This window comes from Engystomops pustulosus, chromosome 1 (assembly GCF_040894005.1).
Source record: "Engystomops pustulosus chromosome 1, aEngPut4.maternal, whole genome shotgun sequence".
Classification (NCBI taxonomy): Eukaryota; Metazoa; Chordata; class Amphibia; order Anura; family Leptodactylidae; genus Engystomops; species Engystomops pustulosus.
The window spans coordinates 210,219,753-210,246,978 of NC_092411.1; the positions used below are offsets into that span (position 1 = coordinate 210,219,753).

The following is a 27,226-nucleotide window of genomic DNA, read 5'->3' on the forward strand; positions in this document are numbered from 1 at the left end:
GCTGATGATGTCATCAGCGGCGACACATCATAGTGAAGAAAGCAGAGAGAAGTGGAAGCCGCCGCTGAGGACCAGGAGCCGCCGCCGAGGATCCGGGTTGCTTCAGTATTACCACTGTAAGCTAAGGCCTGCTACGATACTGGAGGGGATGCACATCTCACGCAGATGGCTCAGATAGAAATCAAGAATGTCTGTCTGTTTTTCAGCAAACAGCTATAAGTGATGAGCACAGGGCTTTAATATTTTAGGGAATGGCAAGTAGGCTGGTAGTGGGACTTGCCATGCCCCACCAGTCCACATCTGGGAAACTCAGATGTCTGGGATTGTCCTCTGCTAGAAAGTCTGCTAGGAGAGCAGACAATGGCAGAGCTTGGCTGGAAAGCCACAAAGGTGGTTGCTACTGCCAGGGAGTATATTGACTGTATATACTATCTGAACTTGTGTCTATATTGTAGGGGAGGTAATTTCTGTTTAGTTAGCACCCAGATGGGCAGGTGTTTATTTTATGTTTTGTTTATCTGCTACATTTGAATATCACTGTTGGAGTGATTAAAACTCTACATTTTGTTCTACATTTTACCCTTGGAGTCTGTGTCATTGCCAACCATCCAGCAACCCCAGATCCTGACAACACATAAAGTTCTTTTATCATGATGCCATCTATGATGTGAAGTGCACCAGTCCCTCCTGCAGAAAAACAAAGCCACATGATGCTTCCACTCTTGTGTTTCTCAATTGTGATTCTGTTCATAGGCTTCAAAGCTTCTCCCATTTCCCTCCAAATGTAACAATGGTCATTATGTCCAAACAGTTCAATTCTAGTTTTGTCAGACTACCAGACAAAAATTAAGGTCTTTGTTCCTGTGTGCATTGGCAAACATGAATCTGGATTTTTTACATTTCTTTTGCAGCAATGGCTTCTTTCCTGGTGGAGTGGCCTTTCAGTCCATGTTGATACAGTACTTGTTCCACTGTGGATACATGATACGCTCTTACCAACTTCAGCCAGCATCTTCGCAATGTCTTTTGCTTTTGCTCTTGTGTTGATATGCACATTTTGGACCAAAGCACATTCATTCCTGGGAAAAAGAATCTGAGCGGTATGATGGCTGGACATTCCTATCTTGTTTGGACTTGCATATAATTGTTTGATGAATTGTTTGACAAATGACCTCCAGGTTTCTGAAAATTGCTCCCAAGAGTGCACTGGATTTGTGGAAGGCTTATTTCTTTAGATTTGCCAAAGATGTTACACAAAGAAGTAGTGTGTTTCAGGTGTGCCTTCAAAAATCCACAGGTTTGCTCTAATTACTTAAACTTAAGTCATATTACATTATGGCATAGTAAACTTAATGTATGTAAAATTTTGACTTTACACAAAGTCACCTCAGACACAAAAGGTTTATTCTGTCTGTCAGAGCAGACTTTCTGCTTCATAATTGCATTGAGATAGGCTGCAATGTACTGTACATCATCTACACATTGCTGAAAGATTTGTTGTATAAATTTCCCTTTAGTGTTTTCTACACACAATGTTTCTAATTATCTTATGGGTATTATTATTCTCACTATGACCCTTTGTAACACATAGGTGAAAATCACTGCAAATCACAGCAATTCCTCATGAAATAAAAAGATCATTTAGTCTACCTTTGCTGCTATAGGTATTCAGCTGTAGAAACTTTGTTACATTTCAGACCCCAGTCCTAAAAGTGATGCCACACGTAGCGTTTTTGGTCCGTTTTTAAGCATGTGTTTTCAGTCTGTTTAAAAAAACAGTGTGTTTTAAAAATGCATTCGTTTTTTACCGTTTACCATGCGTTTGGCTGCTTTGAACCTGTTTATCTATTAAGATATCATGTACAAAGCAGCAAAATGCATGGTGAACATGCCTTTAAAACAGTCCAAAAACGTGATGTGCGGCATAACCCTTATGGATGAGGCCATGTGCCCAGAGTGATTTACAGAATAAGTGACCTTCATGGTCCTGACCTGAGGCTCTCATCATCCTGCAGATGTCAGGTATAAGGACCCTACTATAACAAGACTGGGCAATACCCTGAGAGCAATACAACAACAGCTGCACAGCCCTGCTTTATGGTTTGCAACAGGTTTTTATGTTATAGTTATGTGTTTTTGTTTTTTTTGCACTTTTACCACAAAACCACAGAGTTTAGGGTCCATTCAAACGCGGTATGCCCGCCGTGCGTGCATACCGCTGTGTGCTGGAGAGGAGGAGGAGGTGACCCCTCCTCCCTCCATAGAGAATAGCGTCGCACGGCCGCACACATGCCGAAAGATAGAGCATGCTCTATCTTTTTGCGGTGTGCGGCCCGGATCGGTGCCACACATATGTGGCACCGTATCTGCGCCGCTACGCTATTGCTGTCTATGGGGATTTACATGCGGCCGCATGTACGTCCCCGCAGACGGCCATGTGAATGTGCCCTAATTGTATTTAGCTTCCACAGATTACAAACAGCTTATTCAACTTGTCAACTGTGAATGTTTCATAGTTTTTTTAAGCATAAAACAAAAATAAATTTGAGTTGTGTTCTTACCTGATATACTGACGGGCTATCTAAATTAGCGTCATGATTATTGAGATTACTACAGCCCCTGGTTTGGTAGGTAAATTTCTCCAATGAAATGATGTGTTTCTATATGTTACATAGTATGTGAGTAGGTGGTATTATAGATGAATATGTACATAGCGGGCAGCAGGATGATGAGGGGAGTAGTGAGTACAGCGGGCAGTACCTGTCACATCTAGCAGGCAGGTGATTGTTATTCACCCCATCCCCTTGTGATGTAGCGCCGCTTAGCCGCTAGAGGGCGCTGCCATGCACGCAGGGCGCTGGGCTGGGAGGCACATCTAACCTACATAACATAACCCTGAGCCGCTCGTCCCGGGCGCTCATTAGTGGCAGCAGCGGGGCGGGAGGAGCAGGTAGCTGTCCTGGGATTATCTGCCTCGCCTATGAGTCACCGAGCTGACACCTCTCTGGGGTGACTTGCTCTGCCACAACTTGGTCGCCCTGGCTACTTGCCTCCGGGGCAGCTGTGCGCGCTGACTGCAGCTCCTGCCGCTGTGTATGTGTCTCCCACACCCAGGCGGGAGCGGCGCGGAGAGGCGACACTTACTCCGGTGACCGTGCAGCGTGCCCAGTGGTGGAGAGGTGGCGGAGGAGAGGGCGAGCCGGGCATCACTGGCACTGGCAGGCTCCGACTAGGGGCTGTCCTGCGCCCTCGCACCTTCCGCCGCTGCCGATTCTCTTGTGTATTTGTGCGCTGCTGCGCGTCCCCCAGCACCCCGACCCTGCACCACCCGAGGAGGAAACCGGGGGGAGGAGGAGGCGGCGGCATGGCTTCCACTACCACCTGCACCAGGTTCACCGATGAGTACCAGCTCTTCGAGGAGCTCGGCAAGTAAGTGCCACACTGCCAAGGCTAGTCACTGGGCTTGCGCCCTCACCTGCACCCCCTGCGCGCGCCCTCACCTGCACCCCCTGCGCGCGCCCTCACCTGCACCCCCTGCGCGCGCCCTCACCTGCACCCCCTGCGCGCGCCCTCACCTGCACCCCCTGCGCGCGCCCTCACCTGCACCCCCTGCGCGCGCCCTCACCTGCACCCCCTGCGCGCGCCCTCACCTGCACCCCCTGCGCGCGCCCTCACCTGCACCCCCTGCGCGCGCCCTCACCTGCACCCCCTGCGCGCGCCCTCACCTGCACCCCCTGCGCGCGCCCTCACCTGCACCCCCTGCGCGCGCCCTCACCTGCACCCCTGCGCGCGCCCTCACCTGCACCCCCTGCGCGCGCCCTCACCTGCACCCCCTGCGCGCGCCCTCACCTGCACCCCCTGCGCGCGCCCTCACCTGCACCCCCTGCGCGCGCCCTCACCTGCACCCCCTGCGCGCGCCCTCACCTGCACCCCCTGCGCGCGCCCTCACCTGCACCCCCTGCGCGCGCCCTCACCTGCACCCCCTGCGCGCGCCCTCACCTGCACCCCCTGCGCGCGCCCTCACCTGCACCCCCTGCGCGCGCCCTCACCTGCACCCCCTGCGCGCGCCCTCACCTGCACCCCCTGCGCGCGCCCTCACCTGCACCCCCTGCGCGCGCCCTCACCTGCACCCCCTGCGCGCGCCCTCACCTGCACCCCCTGCGCGCGCCCTCACCTGCACCCCCTGCGCGCGCCCTCACCTGCACCCCCTGCGCGCGCCCTCACCTGCACCCCCTGCGCGCGCCCTCACCTGCACCCCCTGCGCGCGCCCTCACCTGCACCCCCTGCGCGCGCCCTCACCTGCACCCCCCTTATTCTCTTTATACCTGTATACACTATACTGTATCCACTCTCTACATACCTATACTGTATATACTACTGTATCCCCCCTCTACATACCTATACTGTATATACTACTGTATCCCCCCTCTACATACCTATACTGTATATACTACTGTATCCCCCCTCTACATACCTATACTGTATATACTACTGTATCCCCTTTCTACATACCTATACTGTATATACTACTGTATCCCCTTTCTACATACCTGTATATACACACTACTACAGTATCTCCCTCTCTACATACCTGTATATACACACTACTACAGTATCTCCCATCTAAGCTATTGCATCCCATTGAGTATATACTACTGTGCATCTTTGTATACCTGTATAAATGATATTCTGTTTTATGATGCCTAACTGCATACATAGTACTGTATCTCATCGTTACTTGTATACAGTATATTCTATTACATCTCATCTGTTGAAACCTGTGCAGTGTATTCTATTGTAACTTACCTATAATACGTAGGTGTATCTATTCATACTTGATGCAGTATATACTATTCTCTTCTTAGACACATAGTATCTCTATACATACCTCTACATAACTGTTTCTATGAAATTTATATGTGTGTGAGTATATATATATATATATATATATATATCTCCTATATAGAAACTATTGTATCATCTATTAATACATTTACCATTGTATCTCCTATGTATTTTTTGTATTGTTGTGCATACCTGTGTATGTACTGTATGTTATCTGCAAAGAACTGAAGAATATTTTGTTTCTCTTAATTTCTGGTTTCTTCTATACACATATGGATGGATACTGTATATCTTCCTATGTATAATACATGCAGTAATGTTGTAATATTGCATCTGCTTGGCCACGCCCCTTTATTTGGAGCTGTAAGTATTGGGGTCTTTGGTAAAGCATTAGCAGCCATTTTTAGGAGGCTTAGAATAACTAACCCTGTACAATGTATACAATACACTTTGGCACTTTTGGGACTTGATGACTGTTAGGTCTTTGTAAAGCTCTGTTCACACTGGTATCATGTTAATGGTTTGTACTCAGTGTATGATGGGTGTACAGCAAGCTGTAGCAACTCAACTATATCCGCATTTATGTGGAAAAAACACTGGAATACAAATATACTAAAGGACAACCAGGCAATTGTCATGAACCATACTCGATTATGATGTATAGGTAAAATCCAAATATTTATTGGTATGTATAATGCATATTATGAATATAACAGATCTATTTTATGTCTGACTGATCCATGGTGATCGTTTACCTTTTAGCAGCCCCACCCCCCACCCTGTGGCTTCTTTTTAGACTCTTATGGATTTATTTTCATAATTTAGTTTCTGGATAAAATAGAGCAGTGTGTTACATAATGGGAATCTGATGGAAAAGAACTAATGTAAGTGTAAGCAGACACTTTGTGTTCATGTACATAGTATACACTGCCTGCATGGCCGACCCAGCCTCACTGTTCTTATAGAGCCTTCAGCACTCTTAATGCTGCCATATGGTTCCCAGAATCTGTGCTTTTGGGGTTAATGACTCTGTGATACGACAAATACTTCATGTGCAGCCTTGAAGGCATTAATATGTATGTATATGTGCCACATTATGAATCGGTATAACAATAATGTTATGGCTATTATAAAAACTGTATTTCACAAAATAGTTGTCCTACCTTATATTATTTGGATTAATTTAGTTTTTCCCTTGCCCCCTTTGTTTTCTATCTCTGATGTCTTTTTACAGTGTAGAGTTGAAGTTAGTTTCCTCCTTTGTTCCTAAAAGACTGAATATCCTGTAGGAATGGATAGGCTCCTGCTCCCCACATTTAGGGAATTTATTTTCCCATCCCGTGATTCAGCGAAGCACTGGACCAAGACATGAAAAATGAGTTCAAGAGATTTAGAATGTCCCCCCTGTCCCCTTTACTTCCTGATCATGTTCCCTGCCCCATTACATCTTAAATACTGATTCCCTACAGTACAAAAGCTTTAAAATAATAAATGTTATGCTTTAGGGTTGTAGCTGGACCTGGAGCAGTCTAATGCAGTGTTGTGTGAAATCTATGCAAAGATCGCAGCACAGCCCCTCCCCTCTGCTCTGACTCACTGTTGTAGCCGCATGTGTTTGAATACTGTAACAGTTACTCTAGGGGGAAGGGGATCTTCTCTGATCAGTGAAGAGATCTCACACGCCACTGCACCACAGTGCTTCATGTCCAGCTACAATCCTGGAATATAAATACATTGTTCTGGTCTGCTGCTAGTAAAAACACTTATAAAAATATGGTTACACAGATGAACGTGACGGTTTTCTAACATTGCAGGTTTCTATGCTGACAGATAATACATATGCAGTAGGGTTACATTTTCTAACATGGGCTCATTCTCTGCTTATTTTGCTGTCTATTTGTTAGTCACAAACAAAGTGCTTTGACTTGCAGCAAGTATTGTGCAGATGTGACATAAAATGATGTGTGTACATCCAGTAACAAGCCTCCCTGGTTGGTATATGAGCAGGAAATGGTTCCGGCTATGTGTAGTGTTATCAGCACTGACAGGCTGTATGTAACATGACTAGCAGCTGACAGATGGATGGGGAGACGTTTATGGTTTCAGCTGAGAGCACAGAAGATGTCTCCAGCACAGGGAATCCCTCTCCATATACAGAAGAATCAGTCAGGAGCAGCGGGAAGTGCCATTGGCACTGAGAGGCTTCTTCCACAGTCTGTCCTGCCAGCATGTTTAGATCATGTGAAGGAGGAGGCGCTGGACATTTTATCTCTGGATATAAAACTAATACTGTGGTACTACCACCACCATTGGAGCTGCTGATTCAGTCCGATGGAATGTAGGTCAGTGTGGAAAGATTTCTCACCAGTGCTAGAGACACTTCCATTAACCTTCCACTGTATTCACACTCCTCTGCGGGAGCCTCGAGGAGATCATTACATTACTACATGTTATCAGAAGACAAGGTGAACAAATAAAGGTACCTTGTGGATTATGAATTGGGTTTTTTTTAAATGCCTTTTATAAAAAATGAAAAAAACAAAACCCTGATGAATGCCTGTGATATTAGGACCTGCCTATGTCATAGCAATCCAACAACACATTGTTTTGTACGGGGACAATAATGCCGATAGGTACTCTGCCAAGTGCTTTAGATGCCATAGCCTAATAACGGAGGGGTGGTATGTCTCTGTCATGTTATATTTAACGCGAACCTGTCACCAGGAATATTTTTTTAGCTGGTGACAGGTTCCAAAAACTTGAAATTTGTGCAATGCTGATTTTAAAAATGACTTTGTCAGCATTCTGAATCATTTCAGTAGTTTATATACATTTAATTTACATACATATATTAATTGACACAGACACACACAGGCTGTAGCTGCACCACCCTAGTAACTTCTATAAAGTACTGAAGTTATTCAGAATGCTGACAAAGGCACTTTTAAAATTGATATATCGGCCTATTTGAACCTGTCACCAACTAAAAATTACGGTGAAGATGACTGGTTCGCTTTAAAGAGAACACATCATGCAAAATAACCCCCCTAATCTAAATAGATTTTCATCAACTGCCATTAGAAAGCATTGCCTCCAATCCTTCATTGTCCCTCTACATGCCTGTAAACCTAAGCAATGAGATCCTAAAGCTGTAATGCAAATGACCTGTGAGATGTCCAATGAGTCATTATCATATTCAAGCTGTCCAGCTTATTCATGAGTGGGAGGTACAGCCACACCCCCAGTGCTTGACTGACAGCCTGTACAATGATGTGAGGTGTAAGGCTCCTCCATGAGCTTCCTGGTGCTGGCGCCCCTGTAGCCTGTAAGTGTATAGGAGAGATACAACGGCTCCAGGCAGCCATGTTACAGCAGAACATGTCAGATACATGTGTATCTGATGTCTGTGTCTCTCACCTGTATATTAGGAGGATGCAGCATGTCAGCAGATAAAGCACAGACACTAGTAATGCTTTACTATACATTACACACAGACCTGAGCAGGGGAGGAGAAGGGAGGGTAACAGTGACATCACTGCCTCTGACCATGTGACAAGCCTCATTTACATAATAAAGAATAGATGATTTTGTAATGATTAATGTATGAAATAGCTAGGTAAAGGCTGGGATGGATCCTTGTGTGCTGCTCCAACAGGTAGAGGTGACAGAGAGCTGATGACAGGTGTCCTTTAAAGAACACATTTCTGTAACTTCTACCTGTTGGAGCAGCTCTCAAGGATTCCATCCCAGCCTTTATCTAATCAATTTATACATTAATCTTTCTAGAATCATATTTTCTTTATAAAGTAAATGAGGTCGGACGCATAGAGGAGCCAACTCCAGGAGTGTCACATCATTATACGGGCTTTCAGTCATGTGTATAGAAGTATCTCTCCTATTCACACATAGGCTGCAGGGGGCCGCTAGCACCAGGAAGCGCATAGAGGAGCCAGCACCAGGAGTGTCACATCATTATACAGGCTATCATTTATGTGTATAGGAGCATCTCATACACACACAGGCTGCAGGGGGTGTGGCCGCCAGCATCAGGAAGTACATAGAGAAGCCAGCACCAAGAGTGTCACATCATTATACAGGCTGTCAGTCAAGCACTGGGGCTGTGGCTGTGCTTCCCACCCATGACTAAGCTGGACTGCTGAATATAATAATGACTCATTGAACCCATAATGAGATAATTGGCATACAGTTTTAGGACCTGACTGTTTAAGTTTACAGGCATGTAGTTGGACAAGGTAGGGATAGGCACAAATATCCCACAAAGTGACGAAATGTTATTTGACCGTCACAAAATCGACCTTGTGAACTACGACTTATAGGGGTTTGCCCATGAAAGAAAATTTTCAAATTTCAATCCCATAGTGATGTTAAAACAATAAAGATAATTTTTGACCCTTGAGGGTCAGTGTAAGATTCCAGTGTATGTTTGGGGACTCTCTAAACAGACACATAATGATTCATCTAGTTCTGTAAGCTGAAAATGTGGTTAGATTATCAAGATACATGTTTACATACTCTTTTATTTAGCTATTGAACATTGTACTAGTGCCTACCAAAGAAGAGGGGAGAGGGATCTCTCCTAGGCAGGTTATTAAAGAAAATCCAAAAGGGGGTATCAATCAACCCACAGGCACCATAGCTAGGAGAATTTAACTTTTATGAGATATATATGTGACAAACAAAAAAGGATACCTAAAAAGACACCTAAAAACACAGGAAAGCCACCAATGGAGTGTAATGATTCAGCTAGAACTGGTCTTCCTGGGGAGCCAGACTAGCAACTGAATCTGGACAAATCTAGTGGTGTACCTGCAAAATGCAGTTTTTAGGTCTCGACATTATCCTTTTTTGTTTGTACTATTATCTGACACATAGAATGAGAGATGAAACAGATCAGAAATGATGAGATCCATGTGATGCCTATTACACACAAGACACTCTCCAATGACACTCCCCCTCCCCAGATAAAGAACTTATCTACCTGTAGCTTGTAGTTCTCCTTACGCTGTATACATGCTGGCAAAAAGTCAGTGAGTGAATCAGTGAGAGCTCCATCCTGAGAGCTAGAGTGCAGAGATAGAGAGACAAGCTCCATGGCAAGATGCCAGCTGACCCTAAAGTCAAAAGTTACAGGGTCGTGTCTAACCGAAATTGGTAGGACGGATAGAGACAGGTTGGAATTACATCCGTGAAATGCTGTATTTTTTGTAATAGCACATTGTCTAATTCAATGTTATTTTGTTGTCCTTAGTACATTTAAGAAACTTGTCTTTGTGGGAATACCCCCTTTATGAGGTGGTATTTACACACAACTTTAAAATCTCAACTAGTTATGTATTAAAATGCGATAGGACCAAGAGTAGTCTCTGTTGTCATTCACTATTGACACTCATTTACATCACTTGGCAGGTAGTAGGGATATAATGTGGATTTCTATAGTTGATGTTTGTTCACTGGTGCTACTATCTAATCTATGATCTCGTATAGGACAAATAAATTGGGGGAAAAGGGTGCTTTATTTCAGGAAGATTCTTTATTATTGGGATTCCTGTAGTGGTTGTGTTTTTTTTTTTTTTTTTTACTCTTTATTACACATTTGCCCCAGATACAATCACCTCTTTATTGCACACTTGCCCTATAAGAAAATCTCAATAATAGATACCTCCTCTCATTCGAAAGTAAAGGACTACACTAGCACCCCAGTCTTGGCGTTTACTTTGCCCCTCATATTGGTATAAGATATTATTGCACACTGAATACATTCACCATTTCTTTTACTCCACAATTCACATTCCCCTCATGTTTCCCGCTAGTCTCTTCACATTTCATATTCTGTCCTACGCATTTTGCAAGAGATTGTACTGGCTCATGAGGGACTAGAGCTAATAACATTATACAGGCTGTCAGTCAAGCACTGGGGGTGTGGCTGTGCCTCATTGGCCCCATCTCAGGTCATTTGCATACAACTTTAGTACCTGATTGTCCCTCTACATGCCTGTAAACTTAAACAATAATAATTCTTTATTTATATAGCGCACACAGATCATGTCAAATCAGTCCCTGTCCCCAATGGGGCTCACAATCTAAACAACCTAACAGTATGTTTTTGGAGTGTGGGAAGAAACCGGAGCACCCGGCAATGTTTTCTAATGGCAGAACATATATTTAGCTTTGAGTGGTTATTTTGCCAGGCAGGTTCTCTCCAAGAAATGTGTGGCGAAATTTTTTTAGTTAGGATATTTCTTCACTTGTTTACTAGCAGGGGGAGGGGGGCTCTATACTACTCAAATCCCCCACTTCCCTCCAGGCTCATCCCAGTTGGCCTAATGGAGCTAGCTAGAGTGTTGTCTAACACTGCAAAGGCTGCAGAGGAACTTTGTCTCAGTGGGGGTAGCTATTAAATAACACCTTTTGCAGCCACAGCGACTCCGAAAGGCTTGAGCTTATTTCCGCCCCCCCCCCCCCCCCCCCATTTTCAAACAAGAGACAATGAGCCATAAAACTCTTAGACCAATACGTTGATTAGGGACAGTTATGGTCCATCTCAGCCTTAGGGCAAATACATTTTTGGATAGTTATTGTCAGGGGATTGCATTGACCCAATTCCCAAGGCTCTAGCACCCTTGGGTCCAAAGACATCCATATCTCGGGATGGGACCATAGCAAATGGGTCAGGTTTGGTATCGATGTGATCCAGGGATTCACCCGGATACCACCCCGATTCCAATGATACCAGATCCCTGACCCTACGACTTCCCCTTGAGAAGCTACGACTTCTCCAAGGTTCTCGGTGGGCTGAGGTGTGTCTGCACCTAAAATAATAAGAACACCCCTGAAGCCCCTTGTCTTTTGTCTGGGAAACCATTTACTATCCGGTGCAGAGGAAAGATCTTAAGGTGTGGACTATCAGGTTCCATTAGGCCCACACATAAGGTAACTAACATTCTGATTTCTGATACTTGTAGTTCTACTTGTGTATTTGTACTCTGTTTAACTATATATATCCATTGTGTGTACCGTTTTGTCTAGTGTGCCCTTAAGGCTATTAAACATAAAATGTAACCCGTGTTGCTCTTTTATCTTGATCCACGAACCCCACGTCCGTTGCAGCATTATATAGTGGGTTGGTTCCTCACCCTATAAAATCCCATTATGGACCAGGCTAATATTGAAGGAGAACTGGTGGCAGATTAATTGGGTTGATAAGGGTCTGCTTCACTGAGGCTATGAAAGGGGTCTTATAGCCATTCAGGGTTGTGATTTATCATTGTGCCATATTCGGGGATGTGTGGACAACTTTAAATCACTTTCTGCGCCTCTCAGAACCTGTGTGTTCTGGGAGTGTCTAAAGAGGATAACCAAGTGACCTTGCGAACCCATCAGGGGTCCCAAACGTCACGGTTTCCTTCACACTTGAATCCAGAAGTATTTAAGTGGAAGTCACAAATTTTGCTTGGAAAAACTCCACTCCCCTGCAGGCATAGGAAAATGTGTAGGATAGGTTATGAAAAAATATAACATTTGTATAAAGGTGCATGGCTAATTAAAAGCTTGAACAGATGTGACTTGATTTGCAATGCTGTGCTCCAACATCTTGGTGCATTGTCTGGCATAAACTAAACCACCTATTAGGAGGTGTGAAGTTTTCCTAGAATTTATCTGTCAGTGCCAAATAGACCTAGGGCTTAGACAGTTGTCAGGCACTTTTGGGACTACTTCTACAAATGTGGGTTCGCCTATAAAAAGGGTGTGTGGCTTTGCTGCAAAAAATATGTTCACCAAAAATAGTTTTAAAGCACCAGAATTTTGGCAAAGCTTTCTGTCATTAACTAAAACTAATGCAGAGTATGACCAGACGGTATTCTTCTAGACCAGATTTAACACCCCCCATCAGATGCAGGGATTACCCTGGTGCAGCATAAGAATAGTCTTACTCTGCACTGTTTTATCTTACATCACTTTTGATAATTCTGCTCCAATATTAGATCCCGTTTCCTTTGTGGTTTTTAAAACTAAAGTACAAAACACATAAGGTGTTTTTTTTTTTTTTTTTTTTTTACATTATGATTGTTTGTTTGTTTGGGTTTTCCTCTATTATATGTCCATGATTATGGGGGCTGCCGTCTTGCCTGGGCAACATTTATTGAGACTTTACAGCAGTCTCACACAATTTTCATCTTTTATGTAAGTCCGTGTATCGGTTAAATGCACTGATGTTGTACAATAGTAGGTCACTAGGGCGTGGTTGTCTTTATTTAAAGATTGAAAAGCTTACTTTTGTTAAGAATATCTATGTAACCACATTCTCACCTGTGTTACTACTCATGAACATGATGTGAGTGAAGGCAATATAATACTGTACTTCCTGTACTAAAGTTTATTTTGTAACACAGAAATGCTGAAATCCTGCATGAATAATACAGGAACCACAACGCGTTTCTGGGTCCGAGAAGACCCCTTTGCCAAGTGGATTTTGGCTGAAAAGTTACATAAAACAGAAGGTATAAAACTTTTATGACCAATGCATAAATAAGAGTATATATAAAGGTAGCATTAGAAATAATACTGAAGGGACAGGGCGCCACTTTTGTGGCCATGTATAAACTCACGATGTCAAATATAGTTTAAAGCACCATAAAAAAAAATGTCAACAAGACCTTGGAGACCTACAAGTTGTCAGCTTGTGACTATAAAATAGATATACATAAGACAGTCTACATAAAGAAATATGTATGTATGTTTGTGTAAAATATATATATATATATACACACACACATACGGTTCCCCTACTTGAGGCCACCCGACTTACAGACAACACCTGGTTAAACACGAACCCCTGTGCCCACTGTGACCTCTAGTTAAGCTCTCTGGATGCTTTACTTTAGTCCCAGGCTATGCTACGAAGGCTGTATGAAGAAGGCTCATGGGGTAAGCCCTTGTCATACAGAGGAGGGGTTTGCTGCATATTGCTAGCACGGATCGCAACTATTAATCCTTTCATTGCTGCCAGCGGCAATTAAAAGACGATAGCGCTGCCATCTTGGTTGAGAATGCCGCTCCTTGTGACGTCGTGGAGAAGCAATTGATTGCCATGGCAGCCTTAGGTCTTTGTCGGACCCGAGACTGTATGTTTTCTGGAGATTCGTTACAATGCACCATTGACGCAGTGTATTAAATCCCATGTAAAAATGCCATATACTACAATGCAGGAGTATTGCAGTATATTCAGACACACATGCTAGTCTGATCAGAACTAAGGCATTCAGCCAAAACGATCGTTACCTGTGTTTATCTACTACTATGCTGCATCACAGATAGAGAATTACATTTTAGAAGATCCAGGAGGCTACACTGGAGTTTTTCCTTCTTTTTGATTTAGTGCAGTATATTGTAGGAACAATCAGACCATCTAGTGCAGTGGTGGCCAAGCTATGGCACGGGAGCCAGAGGTGGCACTCTGAGTACTCTCTATGGGCACCCAGGCCATCACCCCAGCACAGAGTTTCCAAACCTCCTCCCGTCTTTGGCCAGAATGTGCTGTGATCAGTGCTATTTTAAAGCTGCACATCCTCAGCTGCCTGGGACTACAAGAGAAGCAAGGAGATGCAGACAAGGCCACGTTCTCATTGGAGCTCCTGCTCTGGGCTCCACAATTTTTCCTGTTCAGGGGCCCCTAGAAGGAAGCTACAATGATAATCTGAATGTCTCCTCTTTCTTTGTATTGGTGCCTCCAGAACACAGATGCAATTAAAAGCTGTGACAAAACGGGTAGCAACAGTTACTGTTTAAATTGCCATGTCGTCACTTTGCATTTAAAGTGAGTTTGGTCGTAGTTTGGGCATTCAGTCTCTAAAAGGTTCACCATCACTGATCTAGGGTTAAAAAAAAGTTTTAAAAAAAACCCTATAAATTCAAATGTCTTCCCTTTCCTTAGAACAGTTTAAAAATGACAAACATGTTAGGTATTGCTTCATCCCAAAATGCCTGACTTATCAAAATATAAAAATGATTCTTCCCAGAAAATGGCACCAAATGTCCAAAACGCCACTTTTACACCATTTTACATCATATAGAAAATGTTATAAAAAGTGATCAAAAGGTCGCACAGACCTCAAAATGGTAGCAATGAAAACATAACTTCATCTCGCAAAAATTGACACCATACACCAAAGTATGAAAATTTTATAAGCATCAGAAGATGGCGAACCAATTTTTTTTCTAACACATTGTTTTAATTTTTGAAAATTTATTAAAACCTATATAAATTTGGTAGGGCCATAATCATACCGAACTGAAGAATTATGTATCATTTGGAGCGCACTGTGAAAGTCTTAAAAAGTGAGTGTTTTTTTCCTGCCAATTTTACATTAGCAATTTTTTTCAAACTTTTCAGTACATGCCATGGAATAATAAATAACGTCACTGAGAAGTAAAATTTGTTAAGCAGAAAATAAGCCCTCACACAGCTCTGTACACAAAAAAAGTAAAAGAATTTTGAAGGTGGAAAGTGAAAAACAAATGAAAAAAGGCTTCCAGCCGTGGCCGGGCACGCCTACCCGTCCCTATTCACAGCATTGTGGATGTGGGCCGGAAGGTTGTCGGGTCTGGCCGGAAGCTGAGTCCAGCGCTGCTCTGGCGGCCATGTTTGTTTACATGGCGCCTCCCGGTCACCCGTTTTTTTTTTTTTTTTGGACAACCCCTTTAAGGGTAAGGGTTAAATAGAGTCTATGCTTTGGTCATAAAGGTTTTATAACTTCTGTTTTGTGTAGCTTTCCAGCCAAATTGACAAATCTTGTGGTTCCTGTATTTTACTGACAAAGTTCACCATATATCCACTCTACTGGTGTGCGCCATTTTTTTTTTTTTTTTACCTCCACATAACGTCAACTCCAGCCAGTGAGGCATCCTAGGCTTGAGAACCAGAGGCTTGCGCCCGCAAGTTGTTGGAGAATCTGCTAATGCTAGATTTGGTCCTGAGGACAAGCACAATTCATTCCTGTGATCAATGAGAATTGCACTTCTCCTATACTCATAAATGGTGTGAAGAGTCTCAATGGCAAATCTACCTAGCCTTCAGGGATTATTATTATTATGGTATTGTTATCTTTTTAATGTAACCAGATAACTAGGTTTATTTATGACAATGGTTTTAACCCATGTAGATAAAAATTTTAAAATGTGGGATATTTTAGATACAACATATTTTATTAGTTGAACTAAATGTACAGTAAAGAATGCATCAGTTTATTCTTGTAAGTCTATCTGCTCTTAATGAAACCCAAGGAGTTGATAGTAACAAGTCCCGTTTTACATAGGATAACCATTACCTTTTAAGTGACTGTGGAATTACTTCAGTGTGTTATACGAGCGTGAAAGATCACTTAATTCTAATGTAAAGTCATCGGATAATGGATCAGGAGGCATTTAGTAAGTGAGATGAGAGTGGATGTTGAGTTACTGGAGGACGGTTTTCATTTCAGCGTATCACAAGACAAAGTCTCCAAATGATTCTTAAAGGGGTTTTCCCACGAACAAAAGTTAGGCCGTATCCACGGGAAAGGGTTTAACTTGTTGATCAGTGGATCAGTCTCGGTGATGAGACCACACAGATCACGAAAATGAGGGTTCCATAAGACACCTCATCGCTCCGTCAGACTAATGGAGCAGACTGCCGTGCGTGAACATTCTGTTCCATTAATCTCTATGGAGCTGACTGAGATTGCTGAGTGCATCGCTCGGCAATTTCTGTCCGCTCCATAGAGATTAATTGAGTAGAAGTTTCATGCGCGGCCATCTGCTCCATTAGTCTGACGAGGGGTCCGACAGAGGTAAGTGTGACCCCATCGGACCCCTCATTTTCTTTATCTGTGGGGATCTCAGCCGTAGATAGGGCCTAACTTTTGTTCGTGGGGAAAACCCCTTTAAAGGAAATCTAGCATTTGGTTTTTATGTATTGTGAACCAAACATGCCTTGAGACTGCTTTGGCTACACTGATGCAGAAATATATCTTGTTTCATCCCTGAACCAAGTGGTTTTGCTCAAAAAACTATTATAAAATTCAGGACCTTGGGAAAGCTGGATGCCGTACATAAAATACAGTATTTTATGTATGAAGTATTAAGACCCGTATGATCTTGTTTTACAGGGGAGCCTTCTCTGTGGTGAAAAGATGCATGAAGATCACTACAGGACAAGAGTATGCAGCCAAAATCATCAACACCAAAAAGCTTTCTGCAAGAGGTATCCATTATGAGCTTTTCTTTCTCTAACCTTCAAAGGGCTTGGGCAATATATTTGGATATGTTGCACATGTGCCTTTACTTCTACTTGCTTTTGTGCTGTGTGCAAACTTTCTGTGATTCTTTGTTTACATGTCTGAGCTCTGCTGAATAGGAGGAGCTGTAGCAATAGAGATAGACTCATCCTGCTCTCTCCCAGTCTCTGTGAGAGAGAAAGGAAACTGTATACATATGCAAAGAGCAGCTGAGAACAGGAAAAGGCTGCCTCATTAAATAACCTCAAAGGTACAGGTACATATACATGTAGATCCACATCCTGAAGAGCTCTTTTGAAAAGTGGTCAACCCCTTTGTGTTACTATCCTATATGACCTTGGACATTATCAGCATATGTACCTATTGGTAGAACCATTGAAACAGTTTTTTCTTCTGGAGGAGAGCTAATTTGCATACCTTTTCTTTAAAAATGGACAACGGGCCCCCTTTAACCCCTTACGACATGTGGCGTATCTGTACGTCAGACGTCTCCTGCGAGTGTATGGAGAGGGCTCAGTCCGAGGTGTGCATATTGCAGCTAACACCAGTGATTGTTGTTGGCATCAGTCATAGGTGCTAACAGATTCATTACCAGCGGCGAAGCGTGTGGGTGCCGCCATCTTGCCTGAGAAAGCCGCTCCCCGTGACAACATTGGGGAGCGATGATCTGTCGCTATGACATCCTTGGGTCTTTAGAAGACCCGAGGCTTTATGGTTTCTGCAGTTCTGTTACAATGTGCTAGTGGCACATTGTAATACTTCATTTGTAAAATTCCCATATACTGCCATAACGTAGTATCAATCAGACAACCAAGGGTTAAAGTACCCTAGGGGGTATACAAAATTGTAAAAACCATAAAACAAAATAAAAATAGAACGTATATAAAATAAGCAGTAAAAATCATAAACCTGTTATGTATTGCTGTGTCCGAAAATGTCCAATCTATCAAATATAAATTTTGAACCCAGTAATGGAAAATGGCGCCCCAAATGTCCAACGCAACTTTTTGGTCATTTTGCAACATAAATTTTTTTTTTTATATAAAAAGTGATCAAAAGGTGACAAGATGGTATCAAAGAAAATGTCAGCTCATCCCACAAAAAATGACACCTCAACAGCTCCATACACCAAAGTATGAAAAAGTTATTAGCGTCAGAAGATGGGGACATTAAGAATTAAATTTTTTTTGTACAGATTGTTTTCATTTTTTATATTTTTATTGGAACACAGTATAACATATAAAAATATTATATCCACGTGATTGTACCAACCCAAAGAATAAAAGAGCCGTTTCATCTGGGATGCACAGTGAAAGCTGTAAAAACAAGGCCCACAAGAAAATGGCGCAAATGCATTTTTATTTGTTTCTTTTTGTTTACAGGGGCACAGAAGCTGCGCTTAGGGAGTTTTCTGTCGGGCGAGGTTGCCGGCCACTCCCACCCCTCCATATCTCTCAGCATCCGATGGGAGTGGCTGGGTCGTCGGGGAAACTCCCCGAGCGCAGATTCCGTGCCCCTGTAAACAAACAGGGCACAGTTCAGACGGACCGTGGCGGGGGAGGAGTAGAGTACAGAGACTGAGGAGTACAGTACAGGTTTATTTTATTTTTTTTAAAAGCCCACCCCAGCCTATCACTAATTTATTGGTAGTCTCGGATAACCCCTTTAAGGGAAACTTTTATACTCACCAACATTTTTCATATACATGTAAAATTATGAATCCATGTTCCACATATATAAATTTTATTTTTTGTGATATTTTTTTACTCCTTTATACAGCTGATTAAAATCGGTAAGGCCCGTTGCATACTCTGCAATTTAGATGCCTCTCTGTCGTCCTATTTCCTGACTTCTATGTAGTAGAGCTGAATTGCATGTAGCATGTTGGTTTTATACATACATCATTTGGCTAGCACATGAAACAAGTTTGTTAGATAAAGTGTTAGGAATAACCTTAGCCTTTATTTTTTGGAAAGTAAAGTGTGTGATTTAACAGCCAAGATAACATTCAGTCCCAGAATGCTCAGAACTCTCCTAATGTTGTTTTCAGTAATTTTAAATATGTGGCCAGAAAAGTGTAAAAAAAGAAAAAATATGCAAATTATTTCATATCTAATGTGCATCTTATTTTGTGACATTTTGTTTCAAAAATACACAATAATATACAGTAACAAATGTATGCCTAGGGCCCAAATCACGCCTGCATCAGGGGTTTCTATGTTCTCTGTTTTAAGAGAGGGTAATGGAAATTAAAATTAAAATTTCATCCTTCCATTTCCCATAGAAAGTTGCCTACCATTATGTTTCTTATATATACAGGAAGTAAAAACAGACCTTGGGCTTTTTAGCCTAATATTTCTGTATCTTGTTTTTAATAACAATCAGTGTTTGGGTTTATAACAAATGAATCGGGCCCAGCTTTGTATGTTTAGAAGGGATTAAATATTTATAAAACAAGCATTTTACAATTGCAGAAATATATAGGAAAGATCAGATTCCTCTAGCTTCTAGGGTCATATTTTATGTCCAGTCATCCGTAGTGGAGCATCATTGGCTGCCAGTCCCCACTGGACCCATAAGGAGTCTTCTAACTTCCCTGACCTTGTCCTGTGCAGTTACTAAGCTGAGGCTCTAAGATAACCTTAAAGAAGGTGCCATGTGCCTCATCCTAGTGAGGAAGACCTTTCCACTGTATAAAGAATCCAGGACTCCAAAGGATGTGCACATTGTCCTTTGTAGGAAGAAAATGTAATAACAGGTTATCCTATTATGGGTCCTCTGCCAATGGCTAATCCTCATTACTGTTCCCATATTTCCTCTTATGTCTGACCATATATTTGCAAAGGTGCAGTGACAGGAAGAGTAAGATGAGAACTGTGTGGCTTAGGGCTTGTTAGTGGGCATTAGTCTGCCCGAAAGGCAATTTGCAACATGGGAAAAAAAGATGCTTCTGTGGTATGTTGTGAAAAAATAGGTCAGAGCTTAATTGAATGACATTCTTCTTCATTATTTACAAATGAGCTTGCTCCATGAAGGCACGCTGTATTCATCAGTGGAGCCTGACAGGATTCTTAAACCCAAATGACTCTGAAGCTTGGAACTCTTCATGTATGTAGGAACGGGCACTGTGCCCCTCTGATGATTCACTTTCATAGTAAACCCGTTCCCTTCCCCAGTAAGCTATAGACGAGAGGATTTGGAGGGAGTAGGTGTGTACATACAGCTTTTCTTGCTGCGTCGGAAATAGATCTGTGTGGGTCTTCACAGCGCTGTGGTATAATGAGAGTTGCTATTTTTGCTACCAGTCATTTTTAGAAAAGCAGCAAAAAATGTGCACTTTCACAATTGTTCTGCTTAAACGCTCTTGAGAAGACTCCCAGCTGTCTCCTATACCTGTGCCTTCCTCTGAAATGCCCTGAATGATGATAAATAAGAAAGGCACCTGTATTTTGTACCTCAGACTATAAATACAGCCGTAGATGCCGATCGCTATTGTTTCATCGTTCCCTTATTCAGCTTCTAACTCGATGGTTTCTAACCTTCTGTAGCTCGTGAACCATGTTCAGCTTTGAGTGATGGTTAACAGTGTTTTCCCACCAAAAATGTTAGGCCCTATCTAACCAGCTGATTGGTTGGGGTCTCAGTGATGAGACCTCCATAGCCCAGGACACGATGGCATCAAAGGTAAAAATTGTAAAAAAAAAAAAAAAAAAAATCAGAAGTACATTGAGATTCTGTGTAGATCTCGGGAATAATTGTTTTTATATTGTGATAGACTGGGTATTTTGAATGCTTATGTTTATTTAAATTCTGTTCTAGGGAAATAGGAGTGATTTAAAAATATTTTTAGCATTTTTTTCCCCTGCTTTTTAAGAAACCTGAACCAACTGTGTTTGTTAGCAATGGGTAGCTGCAACTGCCGTGTGTAAAGAGGGCCCAGCCCATGAGCACTCTTCATACATCCTTAACTACAGCCTGACTTTTGGATCTGTCCCGTGTAGTTTAAGTGGACCTTACATCAAGTAGAAAATGTTTAATAACATATCTCCTCTTGTTTCCAACTGTGTCCATGACCAATTTGGAATTTGTCTTTTTAAGCTTGCTCTGCTATTTGAAAGATTTGAACTCCGATGTTTATTTGCAAATTAACATCAAATGGATCAGGGGAAAAGCAGCAATGGAAATATTCATCCATTTAATGTTCTATACTAGGTGTTCTCGTTATTCTTCCATTTTACGAATAAAACATTCAAACTCCAGAATTTTACTACAAACAAACAACGGGGGTCAAAATGAAATACGGTATGTAAAAGATTAGAAAATATAGTCTTCCGTATATGCAAACACACAGCAACATATCATCAGCCTCCATAGGGAAAGAAGGGAAAGCTGAATAAAATGGGGAAAACAAAGATACTGGCTCAGCAGGCAGACATGTGCTCAATCTGCACAGAATCTAAATATAACTCCAGAGAGCAGCAGCAGCAGCAGGAGAAATGGGCAAAACGCAGTCAGAGTAAGGAGCTTATCAATCAGAGATAATCCTTCACGACATGCAGAGGTGAATGCCGTCCATGAAAATATGCACCTTGCATAGCTTCAGAGAGACAAAAATATTACAATACATTGAGCGGCAGGGGACGGCTCATTAGTTTCCACCTCAGTAACACGTTTTAGATTGCATCACATGTTTCTGACAATGCTGTATATCACTTCAGTGTTCAGAGCACTATCTCCTGCAGTAATGAACTGAGATGGAAGGGAGCCATAATTAGAACGCCGCTGTGCACTACACTTAGAGAAGACAGGTCACCAGTACGGCCAAATGTAAATGGAAAATAGTGGAGCGCACATGTTCTCCAAATAACCTCATTATTTCATACAATCTCTATAGTAGACATCAGAGTCAAGACTTGCAACTACCGCTACTACAAATACAGCGTCAAGCAAAAATGGCAATGTGACATATGACAATGGCAACAAATATATTTCCATCTCCACTGTCAACATCAAAAATATACTTTCCCCAGCACCACGACGGCACCAACCAGAGAGAGGGATCCACCCCCGGGGACAGGAAACCTGAGCATAAAAACACGCCCCTCCTATCCTACCTCAGTGGTTTCCTGTCCCTGGCGGGAACCTGAGTGTTAAGAGGATTACTACCTGGTGCCTGTCAGACGGCAGGTACTAGGTTTTGAACCCGGCCAGTGAGCTGGAGGTTATCCAGATCTGGAGCGATCCAAAGCAGCACAGGCGAGGTGCTGCGGGTCTAGGCAAAGTGTCAGCAATGATAGTTGCCATTATGTGTGTCCTAGCCCCAGAAACAACATGATGTATAATGGGGACTAGAGTGTGCCTGTTCTGGTTTTCTGCTGCACGGTACCGACCCCAGAGTGGGAGCAGGTATGCAGGGAGACGTGTCCAGTATCCGACCTCTCCAGAAGGAGGATTCACAGTTGCATGGTGTGATTCCTCCTCTCCAAACACACCTCACGTGGTGAATGGCGCTAACAGGATGGGACTTCGGGCATCCTGTACAGTACACACCTCCAGTGGAATGGGTTGTGTCTGTTGGATTATCTCTTATGAGGGGGCTCACAGAACCTGACAAAAAGGTCACCGTATCCCCACAGACCCGGAAAAACCATCGTACCCATAGGAGAGTTCCGGGTGGTAAGTCTACTTTTTTTTTTTATTACACTCATGATATGAAATGTGTAATATGGATTCTAGTTAACCCATGGATACATTGGAAAACTACCAGCCATTCTAAGCTGAACATACTTGCTCTCGTCAGGTCTAAAATCCTGTTCAGTAGCTTGGGTTACAGCTTGGATTAATTACCCTTGCAGCCAGCTTCAGTTAATTGGCTAACGGCTTGCAGGTTAACCTCTTCTCCCAGTGTGGAGAAGAGTTTAGTGTGGAGGTGCCTCAAGGAAACACATGGGGGGACATTTACTTACAGTGTCGGTGTCTGCATTGGCTTTGTTACCGACCTGCTCTCGGTAAGAAGACACACATTTAATATTGTAGAGCTGTGCAGAGACATTTCTGGCGCCGAGACTATTTTCTGTCCCTGGGACAAAATCTGTCCGAGCACCAGAAATGTGTCCAACAGTCCCTGCTAGACCAGTTTTCTTTTGGTCTACTTTCCGTCAGTTTACACCGCCAAAAAAGGGCTGCGACACATATTAATTGTGTCTGAGTTTCCACTCCGCCAAAGCCACGCCCCTTTTCGGAGAACAGTCGGAGCAGACGGAAAAAGTCATTTTTTCTGGCGCCGCCAGATAATAAATAGGTCTGAGAGCAGAACATGTGGTGAGAGCGCCACAAAACTGGCGGAAACGCCATAGTAAATGTCCCCCATGGTTTCTGTTTATTATGGCGTCCTGCACAGAACTCGCTGATGGTCAGATTGTGGTGTATGTTTAACTGAGCAGATCAGGAGACAAAAAATGCTACATAAACTGTTTGCAAGCATGCTCTGAATTATAGCCTATGAGCGTTTACTACAGCTAAGTGCAGCTAAAGGAAATTCTGCACTTGTATGAGAGTTTCAGGTAGTTCAGTCAATCATCTAACGACTTGCAGGTTAGCCTCCCCTCGAGGTATGGAGAGAAGTTCAGGACTGAGACACTTCACAGAGCACATGGTTGCTCTTCAGTTATCTTGGGTCTGAACCACATGCCGCTTTCATAAAGCATTGCTTGGACACAGAAAGTGAGTTTCCATCAACATGGATCACCTGGCTCAAAATTACAAGAGGTAGAAAAACCCTCATTATCGGGTGCTTCTATGCCTGCAAACTTGTTAAGTTTGAAAGCTACTCTTTTATGGCATATTGCAGTTTGGTAACTTTGGTGTGCAATTTCCTAACTTAATTCAAACTGCTCTCTCCAACCTTGTTCATCTGCATACAATAGGATATAAAAGGTTTGCTCATATAATACATTGTGGTTGTGGGGCCACTGGACACATTGACTTTGTATTAGTTAGGAAGGGGCGCTGGTTTTATCCACAGTTCCAGTAATTGTATTGGTGATTTTTGAGCGCCAGTGCATGGAAAGATGGGAATCCTCACTAAAGACAGAGCAGCTTTATAACAGGAGGTATAGAAGATATTGTTAATTATGCCTGAATCCTTGTGGGAGCAGTGTTCCAGAAACCAAGCAAGTTATGATAAATAATGCCAAAACCTTTACTGGGAATAGTTGTTCCTCAGATACATAAGATACGGTAGGAGATGTAAATGATGATATAACCCTGGCTGTGAATACTTCCACAGACACAGAGTAATGTGAATGAGGCTATACTCCTTGCTGTGAGCGGTGGTTCCACAAATACACAATAATAGTTGCTGTGAATAGTCCCACAGGCACAGAGTAATGTGAATGATGCTATACTCCTTGCTGTGAGCGGTGGTTCCACAAATACACAATAATAGTTGCTGTGAATAGTCCCACAGGCACAGAGTAATGTGAATGATGCTATACTCCTTGCTGTGGGCGGTGATTCCACAAATGCCCAATAATAGTTGTGGTGAATAATTCCACAGGCACAGAGTAATGTGAATGATGCTATACTCCTTGTTGTGAGCGGTGGTTCCACAAATACACAATAATAGTTGCTGTGAATAGTCCCACAGGCATAGAGTAATGTGAATGATGCTATACTCCTTGTTGTAAGCGGTGGTTCCACAAATACACAATAATAGTCGCTGTGAATAGTCCCACAGGCACAGAGTAATTGGAATGATGCTATACAGGCAGTCCCCGGGTTACGTACAAGATAGGGTCCGGAGGTTTGTTCTTAAGTTGAATTTGTATGCAAGTCGAAACTGTATATTTTATAATTGTAGATGCAGACAAAAAAAATTTTGGCCCCAGTGACAATTGGAGTTTAACCCCTTAACGCTCTGCGCCGTAGCTCTACGGCGCAGAGGTATAAGGGATGTATGAAGAGGGCTCACGGGCTGAGTCCTCTTCATACAGAGGTGGGGGTTTTTGCATATTGCACAAAACCCCCACCGCTAATAACCGCGGTCGGTGCTTGCACCGATCGCGGCTATTAACCCCTTCAACGCCGCCGGCAAAGTCGCCGGCGGCGTTTAAAAGACGGCGGCGCGTGGGCGCCGCCATCTTTTTTCCGATCGCCACGCCCCCGAACGTCATCGGGGGGCGGCGATCGGTTGCCATGGTAGCCTCGTGTCTTCTTTTGACACGAGGCTATCTGGCAGCTGCAGATTCGTTACAATGAGCCAGTGGCTCATTGTAATGAATGTGCTGCAAAAATGCCATATATTGCAATACAGAAGTATTGCAGTATATGGTAGCAGCGATCTGACCATCTAGGGTTAATGTACCCTAGATGGTCTAAAAGATAGTGAAAAAAAAAATAAAAAAAAAAGTTTAAAAAATAAAAAAAATTAATAAAATATTAAAAGTTCAAATCACCCCCCTTTCCCTAGAACGGATATAAAACATAATAAACAGTAAAAATCACAAACATATTAGGTATCACCGCGTCCCAAAATGCCCGATCTATCAAAATATAAAAACGGTTACAGGCGGCGGTGACCTCCGAGGCGGGAAATGGCGCCCAAATGTCCGAAATGCGACTTTTACACCTTTTTACATAACATAAAAAATGAAATAAAAAATGATCAAAATGTCGCATAGACCTCAAAATGGTAGCAATGAAAACGTCGCCTCATTTCGCAAAAAATGACCCCTCACACATCTCCGTGCGCCAAAGTATGAAAAAGTTATTAGCGTCAGAAGATGGCAAAATATTTTTTTTCTTTTTTGTACACATTCGTTTAATTTTTGAAAATGTATTAAAACACAATAAAACCTATATAAATTTGGTATCACCGCGATCGCACCGAACCAAAGAATAAAGTAGGCATATTATTTGGAGCGAAGAGTGAAAGTCGTAAAAACTGAGCCCACAAGAACGTGACGCACGTGCGGTTTTTTTTAAATTTTTCCACATTTGGAATTTTTTTTCAGCTTCGCAGTACACGGCATGTTAAAATAAATAACATTACGGGAAAGTAAAATTTGTTACGCACAAAATAAGCCCTCACACAGGTCTGTACACGGAAAAATGGAAAAGTTATGGATTTTTGAAGTTGGAGAGCGAGAAATGAGCCGGAAAACCCTCCGTCCTTAAGGGGTTAAACATTTTTTGCTGTAATGGGACCAAGGATTATCAATAAAGCTTCATTACAGACACCTTACAGCTGATTATTGCAATCTGGGACTATAAAAAAGCATCCAGAGAGCTTCACCAGAGGTCAGAGGGGCTGTCTGTAACTATGGGTTGTCTGTAAGTCGGGTGTCCTTAAGTAGGGGACCGCCTGTACTCCTTGCTGAGACCCAGGGGCGTTGCTAGGGTGGAAAAAGATCTGGGGCACGGGCCCCAATGCATGTGTATCACACTTTCAGTAATGTCCCCTCCTGTACATACCCTCCCTAACATTTGGTTGTGCCAATAACAACTTTACTGAGGGTATATACAGCTACAGAAACACCAGAGAAATCCCTACGTGTTACATCCAGTGACTGCAGGTGACATGTCCACTTCACTATTAGGGTGGTGGCACACGTGACGTTTTGAACCCGCTGTTAGTCCGGTTTTAGTCATGCGTTTTCAGTCCATTACTTAAAAATGGGCCAAAAACATGTTTAAAACGCCACGTATGACATCACCCTAAGATTGCGCTCACACGACTGCATTTAAACAAATACAAGACACCAGGCGCTCGTTATCCATCAAATGCATTTCACTGGAGACTCATGTGAGATCAAACTTAGGCCCTTCCTACTGCCACGTGTGAACACACCCCATGGAATGTCCCCACAGCCCCCCAGTAATATCACACACAGCCCCCTTGTAATCTCCCTCAGTAATGTGCCCCACACATCCCCCCTGTAATGTCCCCCAGTAATGTGCCCCACACATCCCCCCTGTAATGTCCCCCAGTAATGTGCCCCACACATCCCCCCTGTAATGTCCCCCAATAATGTGCCCCACACACAGTCCCCCTGTAATGTCCCCCAATAATGTGCCCCACACACAGT

At 42.9% G+C, this 27,226-nt stretch overlaps 1 protein-coding gene across 20 annotated transcripts in view; it reads left to right on the forward strand.

Moving 5' to 3' along the window:
- The first annotated feature begins 2,839 nt into the window (after positions 1-2,839).
- CAMK2D (calcium/calmodulin dependent protein kinase II delta) overlaps positions 2,840-27,226 on the forward strand; it is a 134,448-nt gene continuing 110,061 nt past the window's right edge. For 4 of the 20 annotated variants that reach the window (XM_072119207.1, XM_072119211.1, XM_072119209.1 and 1 more), the window contains exons 1-2: positions 2,843-3,429; positions 17,010-17,104. In XM_072119207.1, the coding sequence (XP_071975308.1) occupies positions 3,365-3,429; positions 17,010-17,104 (160 nt within the window). In that variant the 5' untranslated portion in view covers positions 2,843-3,364. Of the gene's footprint in view, positions 3,430-17,009; positions 17,105-27,226 lie in introns of all 20 variants that reach the window. The other 16 variants (XM_072119215.1, XM_072119219.1, XM_072119217.1 and 13 more) reach the window with 6 other exon arrangements.